This window comes from Triticum urartu, chromosome 3, assembly GCF_003073215.2.
Source record: "Triticum urartu cultivar G1812 chromosome 3, Tu2.1, whole genome shotgun sequence".
Lineage (NCBI taxonomy): Eukaryota > Viridiplantae > Streptophyta > Magnoliopsida > Poales > Poaceae > Triticum > Triticum urartu.
In genome coordinates this window covers 699,900,544-699,911,870 of record NC_053024.1, presented here as the reverse complement: position 1 = coordinate 699,911,870, position 11,327 = coordinate 699,900,544, and the positions used below count along the sequence as shown (strand labels likewise).

Genomic DNA, 11,327 nt, shown 5'->3' with positions numbered 1-11,327 from the left:
AAAAAAATCAACATGTTTATATGGATGTACATCGCACGTGTATAAATTTTGATGCTGAAATAAATAACCATGCGAGTAAAACAAAAAGGAGAATAAGTACTCTCTCCCTCCCATAATGTACAAAGTTTTTTGACAGGGAGTATGATTTTGGCTATTTAGATATAGCCATTCTGTCATTTTTGTATGGCTCAAATTATGTCATAGTGATTTTTGTATAGCTCATGATCATGTAGAATTCATTTTGTAAGTTTTTATGGGAGGAAATACAGGTGGAAGCTCCTATTTAGCACGTGAGGCGCTGGCGAACAAGCCAGCGCGCACCCACACCCCTCCCGAGCGCCCAATTGCCCCGGCCCATGAGTGGGGATCGACGCCCACTTTTTTATTTCTTTTTTCCTTTTATAGCTATTGTTTGTTTTTTTTCTTCTTTAAAATAAGGGAGACAGTACGCGTCCGCTGGGTAATCTGTATGACACATCCGTCACCTCGACGGCTGTTCGATGTACGCGCGCGCAGCCGTCCGATCTATTCTGGCGCGCGGCTCGGTCTCCTCCCCCGATCCACTAATTACTGAAACAACGATTGAGTTGTAGAAACAAGCGTCTCGCGAGCCATTCAATGCGTGATGCGAGCCGTTCAATCCCCCTCTCTAATTTCCTGCAACAATGCTCTTGTTACAAGATCTAGTCTGTTCTGATTTCCTGCAACAAGACCTTGTTGCGAAGCCTCATCTTCTACAAATTTCCTGAAACAACAGTCGAGTTGCTGAATCAAGCGTCTAATTTTTTGTACATCTTTCACGCGCCTAATTTTCTGCAACAAGATCCTTGTTGCAAAAATTACAACAACATCTCCCGTTGCGTCCTATTTTCTGCCACAAGACCCTTGTTGCAAAAATTAAACAAGATCTTTGCCGCATCTAAATTTCTGCAACAGGACCCATGCAGGCATAGGGAGGCGGGGAGAGGAGCAGTTGGAGAGGACAATCAGGAGAGAAGGACTTGCAGCTCGACGGGCGACGACGACAAGAGCGCCATGGATGGAGATCTCAGAAACAAAAAGAGCTGTGGCCTGCAGCAGTCCTTGCGGTGGCGGCGACGCGCGACAAAGCGGGAGCGACGACCAGCTTGGCGTTGAGCAACGCTGTGAGAGAGAAAACGCGAGATAGATTGAGGAAGACGACGGAGTTGCGTTCGGTGGGGAAAGTAACGAGTGGATGAGAGCCAAAAAGAGTAGATAAGGATATGACCGTGCGATGCTATAATTGTTTGCCAGGGACACATGTCCGATGACGGAGGCAGCGGATGCAATTGCTAGATCGGTTGATTAGGATCATTTCCCTTAAAATAATTGTTCCAAAATTCATAAACTATTGGAGGATTAGTAACTTTTTTCATGACTGAAAAAAAGTTTACGTATTGAAAAATATTCATGAAGTTGAACAAAAATTTCACGAATTCAACATATGTTAATGCATTTTTAAAAAAAATCACAAAATAAAAAATGATCATGACTTACAAAAGAATTTCACTGATTCAAAAAATGATCGCTGATTCAAAATGTTCATCCAGTTTTTAAAAATGACTGTCATCCGCAAAATATTCATGAATTTCAAAAAAATGGTTGGCTGTAAAAATGTTTGCAGATTCAAAAAATGGTCATATAATTCAAAAACAAAAATTTGCTGAATCAAATTTTTAAACACAGTAAAAAAATCTGTGTTTCAAAATTGTCCATCAACTTAAAAATTAGCTAATTCAAAAAAGTTCATCGATTCCAAAAATGTTCATTTGTTAAAAAAATGTTCGCCAATTAAAAGGAGTGTTCATAGATAGAAAACAGGCTGTATTTTTTTTGTTTGTCCAATAAAATTTTATATTATTAATTAAACATAAGTGAAATATTTATGTTTTATGAACGTATAAGATTATTACACATCATTGGAATATGTTCATAGATGTCAAAATGCTGTTCACATTCTTTTCTTAAAAATAATCATGCAATTTAAAAACTGTTCTGACATCACCAAAAAATATTTATGGAAGTACAAAAGGTATTCAAAAATTTAATAAAAATGTTTGTGTAACTAAATAATTGTTTGCATATATTTTTAAAATTATTCACATAATTTAAGAAATTGATCGGTTCCTTTTGGAACATTTTCATGTATTTTAAAAAAGTAACCTCATGTTAAAATGATCGTGTAATTTTAGAAATTTTCTGATATTTCAAAATATTCATCTAATATGAATTGTTTACTGTAAAATTTACCTGTGATATATAAATCATTAATTGAAAATAGAAAACAAGCGCATTAAAAAACAGGAAAACCACAACCAAGCACTAAATCACAAAAATAAAAGCTCCACAGTCATACATCCGCTAAAAACTACAGTAAACCATAACTAACCATGCGCATATCAAAAATTTAAAACTCATATACATAACAAAATTTAACTTCAGAAATTTCGTTTAAATAATATAAAAGAATTGTATTTAAAAAGGTTTGTTGTTTTAGATAACCACAGTTTTACTGCCAAGAAAAGATATTTAAAGATACAAGAATGTTATCATAAGGACTGCTTAGCCATCCATGGCGGCCAACATCTAGTGATAAAGTATTTTTGTGAGATTATGAGCCTCAAAAATTGAAGCCGTCCTTTCATGGGTGGAACTAAACTGCATCAAGAATTGCCATTACACCATTGTTCCTGGTATGCCATCCTGGATATCAGCCACAACTGGTTTGCAATCTGGAACAACAAGGTGATCATCCAACGCCAAATCTTCATTAGAAAGTTTTCTTGTAATTAAAGAAGTCTTTCGTTTTTCGACATATTCATGAGGCACATCCTATTTCTCGCAACATGCGGCATATTGTCGCCCCACTGTACAAGGCGAGGGACCAGATTAGACCAACCTGTTTACCTACTCTAGGTGTTCTACTGTTTTGGGAACGTTTTAGGAGCTTCCAATAACCAAAAAAAAAAGCTTCCAATACGGTTTTCTTGCTTTTAGGAACATTCTTGAAGCTGCCTATCAATTTTTTCCTGCTATTTATTTAAGAGTTCTTTTAATTTCTTAATATTTTTTAAAATGCAATTTCCCAAATATTTTGGCTTTTGAAGAGAATCATTAACTTTTTGGAGTTTAAAAAATCCAGTTTCCAGAATTGCTCAGAATTTTATAAATTTCCCAAAAAATCATTGGAATTTATACAATTTTACAAGAAAAGTCAGAATTTTCATAAATGGTTTGAGATTTTCAAAAAATGGCCCCAATTTAGAAGTATATTCGGAATATTTGGAATTTAAAAAATGTTGGAATTTCACAAAAATTGTTTGAAAATTTAAAAATGTTCTGAATCTCTAGTAAATGATCTCAATTTCAAAAAAATTGTTCATGTTTCGAAAACTTTTCACTTGTTTAAAAATTACTCTCAATTTGAAAACAATGTTCATGTTTTTAAAATAAAGGTGTGTTTAAAAATCCACAATAGCGAAAAAAGCTTGAGCTTTTTTTGGAAAAATGTTCAAATTTTTAAATACATTCTTCACGATTGCAGGAAAAATTCGAAATTTTAAAAATGTCTTGTTTTGCAAAAGAAATATATCCCTTTACCCAAAAAAAGTAGTGCTGCTTGCTAGAGCGACTTGTTGTGGGCGTTTTGACGCAGTGAGCATCCAATAGGTGCCCCTTTTTTATGATATTATTCTGTTCGTCTTGTGCACGCTTGGCATGGGCTTCCGGCCCGTTGGCCGCTGAGATGGTCGTAGGGCCTAACGGTTAAGCATGCAAGTACTTTGTCTCAAAAAAAAAATGCAAGTACTCTCGCCAACAAAAAAACATGCAGGTACCGCTACGATCGGGCGGCTAGGATTAATCGGGGCGACGTGGCGCAGAGGAGAGAATGGATAAGACAAACGCCATCGTCCTATCACACTCTCCGCCCGCGCAGGCAGCCGAGCAGAGCCTCTCCAGTCTCCACCGTCCGTCCATGGCTTCTCGAGCCCTCGCCGCTCTCTCCATCCAGCCGCGCCTCGGCGGGGGCGCGTCGGCGCTCGGACGGCCCGCCGTCCGCGTCAGCGCCAGGCCGCCGCGGCGGCGCCGGCCCATGGTGGTGCGGGCGGGCGGGCCGCCGAGCACCAACGTGCTCATCCTCGCCTTCGTGCTCCCGCTCTCGCTCTTCGTCGGCACCCTCGTCGCCGCCGCCCGCGTCGCCGACGACCTCGACGAGCGGTTCCTCCGGGAGGTACGTATTGTGTATGAACAAGCCTCTGCTGATTGGTATGTACTGTGCTATCATTCAGAGATAAAATACGTGTGTGCATGTGCAGATGGAGATCAACAAGGCGATACTGGAGGAGAACGAGGCTTCCTCCGAGGAGGCGGCAGACGACGGCGGAGAGTACGTCGTCGGCGGAGACGAGGCCCCGTTGCCGGCGGCGGAGAAGGAGCAGGTCCTTGTCACAGCCACTGGCACAGGCACGCGCGCCAGGAACAGGCCGAAAAGGGAGGTGTATTAGCTTAGCTAGATTTGCACGGAGGGAAATGCTTTGCTACCTTCGAGATGTGTCCGTCAATCAGCTTGTAAATCTTTTCGCAAATATTTCAGTTTGATTGATAGCATATGCAAGTTAATGCGCGATCGAAGAATATATATATACCCGAGGCGACCAAAGAACGAAACCGATTTTATATATATTGAGGTATATATAACAAGGAGCTGAAGCGCTTCAGAACTGTTTTTCAGAGATATCATACATCCATACTGTTTTTCAGACGATCCGCAGTCTTTTCATAGAAGGATGATATTACTACATGCTAAAGTGGTGTACTGACTAATGAGAAAGTTGTGCAACGGTGAAATCTGTGGCTTTTAAGAGAACATTGTAAAGAGATGCTGATGAAGCTAGGCATAGCACATCAAAGCTGTATGCACATTTCAGACAACATTCTCAAGTTCTACAACTAGGGAGAAGCAAAACAAACAGACGTTTATTCCAACTTTCTTTTTGCGGAAACATTTGTTCCAGCTTATTACAAGTATCCTTTTATGAACTCTATGTACCACATGCTTGTACCAGTGTGTGTGTGTGTAACTCAAGCAAGAGGTGTTTGTGCTGTGTGTAAACAGTGATACATACAGTGTTGTCCTTCTTTGTCACATCTGGTGCAGTTCTAATCTTTAAAACAACAGAAAACATCTTACACGAGACCTGTCTCCGTCTAGCGGAAGTAGCCGTAGAGCTCCAGGAAGCAGATGCAGAGGTTCCAGGTGTTACTGGTCGTCGGCCCCGTCAGAGCAAGCCGGAAGAACCGGAATGGCAGCAGCGCCGCCAGGCCTGTGATCGGCCACGACGCAAACTGCCCTGGCTGGCAGATGGCCCGCTCGTCCTCGTTAACAATGAGGCTTGTCCAGTTCTCACCATCCATGGATCCCTGACATGCGCGATGCATGGTTAGCTCATGTCAACCATTCAGCTCTCAGTCTCAGAAGAAACGCAAAGCAAAGAAAGATTTGTACCTGAAGAACCCAAGACCTCATAAATGCCGTAGAGCCATCCTGCCTTACCGTGTAGTAGTTGCACATAAGCTGCACGAAAACAGAACACAGTAACTTAACGTCTTTGCTCAAATCAAACAAAAGAACCCTTTTCTTTTATTTCTTCACATAAACAACCTGGTGGTCCTGTCCAATGTCTACCATCCACCAAGAACACTTCTTGCCATCTTCGTCTCGAGGCCCAGCAAAACAAGTCCCCTGATGTCATGTGTCCCAACATGTCAACTTTATCCCATGCAAGGGAAAATAATACTAAAAAAATAATATTCCAAGCATTCTCAACAACATCGATACCTGGTAATTTTTTGAAACCAGAGCCTTTGGATCCGTGTACCTCGAATTTGGGCTGCTTGCCGTCACAGTGATATTCTGGTCGCAGAGAATTAGAGCCACTGAAAACCCGAGTTACTTCTATGTTGAATACTCACAAACACAAACCTCTCTCTTACCTTGGCTAAAACAGGATTGATCCATTGATGCTTCCCGAATGACGTCCCAGCATAGTAGATCACACCATTGTTATCACCATCAGAAATATACTGAAGCTCTCTATAGCTTGAGCGTCTATGTAGAAATCTCTCACTGGAAGGTTTAAGGTTTATAAATATTCAGGCATACCAACTCTTACTGAACTTGATCAATGCATTAACATATACTGACCATTTGTTTGTCATCATCATCCAAGCACCAGCATTAGAGAACTCAATGGCTTCTGCAACCTGTTGTCCAAGAAGTAAATCAGCTGTACAGTTCCTGTTTAGGATAACATACCCTGACGTGCCAAAGAAATGGATCTATAGAATTACTAACCAACTGTCTGAACAGTTGTATGTGCTTTGCTAGGTTACTTTTCTCCATCTGCAGAGAACCAACAAGTGTTTATTAGGAGCAAAACAAACACTCAGCAGAAGGTTAAAACTGATCCATGATAGGACAATATAAAAACAAACGGTAGTACCCGCTGAAGGAGAGACGGCGGCATTAGAGGGAACCGCACAAATGGTAGTAAAGTATTGATGGCGGTGAGCCTCTCTCCAAAGAGCTGCTCTGGTGTTGAAGTGCTTAATAGCTTATCTACAGAACTCCAGTAAAAAGTTTCACAAGCCTCCATACACCATGTTAAGATGGCATCCAGAACCTTCTCTTCCGATGTCACAGTCATATCACCTTGCTGCAAAATTACTACTAATATGACCAATGTCGACAAGAAAAACTTGCTAAACTTCTCAGCAACACAGTCCATTTAGGACAAATGTTATGCATGCCATTTCGCAACTCACAAGAAACTTAGCATGCAGTTCCATACAGATTTATTCAACTATGTAATCCTTAACTTTAATACATGCACCAGCGATACCACTGATGTTCAGCATATGTTGGCAAAACCAACATTTGAAGTAATAAAAGAGAGCTTTCACCATCCATACTCAACCACATGACATTCTTTTTTATTCTGTTTCTACAGGTGCAGGTTGATCAACAGATTCCACCCAACAATTGTAGGATTGGATTACTACAGAAAAGTTACCATTTTACAAAGACTACAGGAAGAAACCTTTGCTTGGTAGGAAAAGTCCAAAATTAGATATGAGATTTCTTTTGAAGAGCATTATCAACACAGTTATAATCCTTAAGTTGTTTCTAGTAACATCGCTGCACTTGTGGGAAGTGGCAGTTGAAGCAGTCTATTGCAGCTTTCGAATGTGATGCTCAATCTCGGTGGTCTGGTTACCTTATATCTATTTTCGCATGGACGTGATTCGTATTTGGCCTGACTGCAGGGCAATTGATAAAATGAAAACAGTATTCCAACTTGCCTGAAGAATATCCTTAAATGTTGCCTCATCTAACAGCACAAAGTCCGTGCAAGCAGTTGTGCAATAATCAAAGTGTGTTGCAAAATTCTGTTTGCACATTTCTTCAAGCAGTTTACAAGATGGTATTGATGACACTGCTTGTAATACTGAACATACTGTGTCCTGCAATAAACTTTCAGGGGTCAGTCTATGCCGAGCCAGCTAGCAAGTTCACCAAATGTGCACAAGCCATATCCCTTAAATTCGTTAAAATAAGCTTCTTCCGGTAGAACAGTCGAATCCTGCATGTATAATGCAGATGGAAAGTTGTATCAATATCTCAAAGAATTGAATTCTGAGGCTAATGGCCCCACTTCTACAACCAGCACAGGCCCGCGTCAAGTCTTGAATAGCAACAGATAAAAGTTACTAAATAGCATCACTTGGTGTACCATTCTATGTAAGAGAAAGCAAAGGTACCTCTGAAAGGAATTCCATAATTCTTTTACAGCATTCAAACTGAAGAACAGTGATGCCAAACTGATCTGATAATAAGAGGAGCTGAACCAATGCAGGTGTGATATACCGGTTATCCACTTTAAGTTCCCCACTGTACATAAACTGAAGGAGGAGAGAAAATGCTTCAGCAGAAGCATCTTCGAAAAATACATTTGGAGCGCTGCTTTCTTTCATTCCATTTGTGAACATCTGCATAAGTATACTAGTATCTTTGATTACACTAAGTTTGATGCACTATGCCAAAATATGCATATTGTAAACCAACAAAGGAAAAACCAGAAACAAATACAATGTTGGGACGAAGATGTACCTTGGCGAATGGCATGCTCCACAAGCTAAGGACGAGTTTGTGAGCCTTGGCAACAAAACCTTGTCCACTAACAAAGATGTTTATATCACTATGCTCACCACTTGCAAGGAATTGTTTGATTTTCTGCACACTCACTGGAGCCTTGAAAGGGAAATAATCAACTTGATGGGCTTTAGATCCACTACTTGATACTTCTAACTTTCTACTAGACACAGAGAGATCATTATCCATCTTAGTAAAACAGTCGAGCATTTCCTCACAACGTTTTACCAAAGGTTTAACTTTAAATTGTAAGCTCAACTCCAGCAGTGAATCCAGTTGCCACTCTGCAATCTGTGTTAACCCCAAAATAAGAGCACACTATACATTAACGGTCTCCACCATTGCATAATTTCAATATAAGAGCATTTGAAACAAATCGAAGCTTACCTGAGTAGACCCAGTATAGATATACTCAAGAAGCGAGTGGAGAACTGGGTAGGAGAATGACGGAAGCTCGATGGCAGTTCCACTCATTGAGATAAAATCAAACTCTCCAGAAGCAGCCAAGACAATTTTGTGCGCAGGGACAACCTTTCTTTCACTACCAACAACAAACATAGCATCGGAGAAATCCCAGCTCTCAAGAAAGTCTGCAATCACCCTTTGCTCACAGCCATCTTTTGATTCTTCATTTTTAGCATGACCTCCTTCCCCGTGCCGCTCAGCATATGCATACTCAATTTGACTCCAATGGATGCTGTTTTGAGGAGCTGATGGAAGAACACTTATATTTCGGTAGCCCACGTGCTTGTCCCAGCTGGATAATCCGACATACTGAACATTCCGGTTGGGATCAGGGTCGAGCCACTGGAAGAGGACATTGTTGTTTGGATGCCTTCCTTGTCCAATGCTTATCAATCCATCATAGATGCTGATCCAGTAGCTCTGGAAAGATGATGAGCGGCATAGGCCGACTCCAGCTTCATCGACAACAGTCCTTCCGTCCACTTCAATCTTCAACCTTTTGTTCCTATGGCTACCCAAGATGACAGCGTAATGACGACTGCTGTCCATTTTGTAGTGGTAGTGCTGGCTCCCAGGCTGTTCACGGAACACCAGGGTAACATCATTCTGGGCAGATGCCTCGAACGCAATGCACCCACGCCCAGCCTCCACAAACCGGAACTCCTCGCCCCAAGCACACTTGAAGGGGGCAACTGTTAGGGATCTTTTTTTGTCCTCTACTCTCATTGTGCAAGCAGCTTAACTGAAAAGATGAGGACAACAACACGCCATGATTAGTAGCACCACAAATAACAAGAGCAAGTGGATGCACAATATAGATAGAAAATACGAGAGTAGTAGCCAGTCAGATAGCTATGGAGGTACAGAAGAAATTTCAGAACATACAGAAATCATATCAGACACAGAAGGGTGTGACCTAGCATCAGGGGCTGATCTAGGGGTGCGGTTCTTTCAGCTGAAGCTTCTCTTCGCATAGAAACAATGGTGAAAAAAAAGCCCCTGGGAAACCCTAGACTGTAACCTTATCCTGATTAATCGACATGTGTTATCGCTTACTGCGTTACTGAAGATATGAGCAAGAAACGAATTCCCCTGACTTCCAAATTTTAGCCTACAATTCAGACGCTCAAACCAACCCTTGGATGATTTTTGGCCTAAAATTCAGAAGCTGAAACAAACCTTGGATTTGGCATTGGCCACAGTTAATAGCATCATTATTAAGGACAGTTTCTTGCCTAACTGAGAAAGGCAACAAACTGCAAACATTAAAGAATCTACGAATTTATGTTCGGTAACAAATGGGCAGACATGGAACTGGAGTGATCATACATTTTATCTCCTGTATTTGTGCTTTGCACCTCAACAAACTCGGACATATGCTCACACAGAGTACGCACGAGTTGACATCAAGAGCAAGTTCGCAAGTTCGTGTATATAAAAATTGACACCAATAGCCAGTTCATGGTAATACACAAGGGCAGATTCCATTCCAGCTATATGCAAGAGCATGTATACAGCAGCAAATTTCATCACCATGTCATCCCAGAGCAATCCATTCTAGCTGAAAGAAAAAAAAAACCGGCACCGATGGCCCAAGGCCCTCACCTTGTGACAGCTGGTACGGCGGGGACCAGGCGAAGAGCGGTCCGATTTCGGTGAAACGGGGCGGGGACCAGGGGGCGGCCTCGACGAGGAGGCCGACGGGACGGAGCTCGGGGGCGGCGAGACGACCCCGGGAGGACGCGCGCGGGGGGAAGCGGGCGGCGAGCGGAGCAGAGGCCGGCCGCGGGCGCGACGCTGTCAGGTACGGATCGGGGATGGGATTAGCGGCGATTTGGGAGATTGCTCGCTAGGGTTCCAGCTGCGGTACAGTACTGGTCCTACATTAGTGCATCCTATCATCGTTTCGTTTGCTTTGTAATAACGGCAGCAACGAATCTCAGCCGTCGAGCGAGTGACGGGACGGATCTGGGCGAGGACGCCGTCCGTTAACTCAAGTGGCACAAACTTCTCTATGCTCCTTTGGCTCCCCTGATTACATTTCATTTGAAATGGCAAAACACAGATTCGCAATTCGAACTACTCCCTCCGTCCCATAATATAAGGTGTTTTTGTTAACTTTGTTAGCTTACAAAAAACGTTTTATATTATGGGACGAAGTAGTATATGTTTTGCTGACGCTAGGATTTTGAAGTGAAATCCTTACCAACACAAATAAGCAACAATATTATGTTGTTCACACATACAACAATGTTTTGCTCACGGTGGCTTCCACGGTGATAGTTGTCGCGATCCTTAAACTTGGTGACGTAGCATCAACTCCCCCTACTGCTTCCACTTTGCTCTTGAAGTGGCGAATGGATCAAATCCTTCCTTGCATCACCATCTTACCAGTGTTTGTTCAGGATGCCCTCGCCGTCGCCTTCGTGAGGGCAGCCCCCACTCCCGGCCTCCCCTAAAGCGACCGTCCCATATGGCAATTAAGAATGTTCAGGAGATGGGGACGCCCTGCCGGTGGTGATGGATTCCGGCGGCGGCGGAACTCGTGCATGGTGGTGGTTCAAGGAGACGCGGGCATCGGGGACGAGATAAGGGCGTCCGGTGTGAGCAAATTTGTAAAATGACAAGG

The 11,327-nt window shown here is 42.2% G+C and overlaps 2 protein-coding genes across 3 annotated transcripts; one reads left to right on the top strand and one right to left on the bottom strand.

The window, feature by feature from the left end:
* The first annotated feature begins 3,895 nt into the window (after positions 1-3,895).
* LOC125546014 lies at positions 3,896-4,756 on the top strand. The gene is made up of 2 exons (XM_048710089.1): positions 3,896-4,252; positions 4,338-4,756. The coding sequence occupies exons 1-2, from the start codon at positions 3,911-3,913 to the stop codon at positions 4,524-4,526; spliced, it is 531 nt and encodes a 176-aa protein (XP_048566046.1). The 5' UTR covers positions 3,896-3,910; the 3' UTR covers positions 4,527-4,756.
* Positions 4,757-4,978: 222 nt separating this feature from the next.
* On the bottom strand, positions 4,979-10,595 carry LOC125546013 (BTB/POZ domain-containing protein At2g30600). 2 transcript variants are annotated; one of them, XM_048710086.1, is made up of 13 exons: positions 10,304-10,594; positions 8,621-9,440; positions 8,192-8,524; positions 7,843-8,070; positions 7,384-7,545; positions 6,525-6,737; positions 6,377-6,424; positions 6,227-6,285; positions 6,016-6,148; positions 5,861-5,935; positions 5,684-5,764; positions 5,528-5,596; positions 4,979-5,442 (listed from the first exon to the last, which is right to left on the bottom strand). In XM_048710086.1, exons 2-13 carry the CDS (start codon positions 9,422-9,424, stop codon positions 5,230-5,232), a joined length of 2,418 nt encoding a protein of 805 aa, XP_048566043.1. In that variant the 5' UTR covers positions 9,425-9,440; positions 10,304-10,594; the 3' UTR covers positions 4,979-5,229. The 2 variants fall into 2 exon arrangements, with proteins under 2 accessions (XP_048566043.1, XP_048566044.1); XM_048710087.1 differs by lacking the exons at positions 4,979-5,442; positions 5,528-5,596; positions 5,684-5,764 and having other exon boundaries at positions 5,861-5,958; positions 10,304-10,595.
* Positions 10,596-11,327: the final 732 nt, after the last annotated feature.

Bases quoted from the DNA above. Each gene is read 5' to 3' on its own strand.
- LOC125546014 (XM_048710089.1), top strand. From the start codon at position 3,911: ATGGATAAGACAAACGCCATCGTCCTATCACACTCTCCGCCCGCGCAG. The intron at 4,253-4,337 runs GTACGTATTGTG...GTGCATGTGCAG, and splicing joins ACGAGCGGTTCCTCCGGGAG to ATGGAGATCAACAAGGCGAT.
- LOC125546013 (XM_048710086.1), bottom strand. From the start codon at position 9,424: ATGAGAGTAGAGGACAAAAAAAGATCCCTAACAGTTGCCCCCTTCAAG. The intron at 8,525-8,620 runs GTAAGCTTCGAT...GGGTTAACACAG, and splicing joins TCTATACTGGGTCTACTCAG to ATTGCAGAGTGGCAACTGGA. The intron at 6,425-6,524 runs GTACTACCGTTT...GGTTCTCTGCAG, and splicing joins CGCCGTCTCTCCTTCAGCGG to ATGGAGAAAAGTAACCTAGC.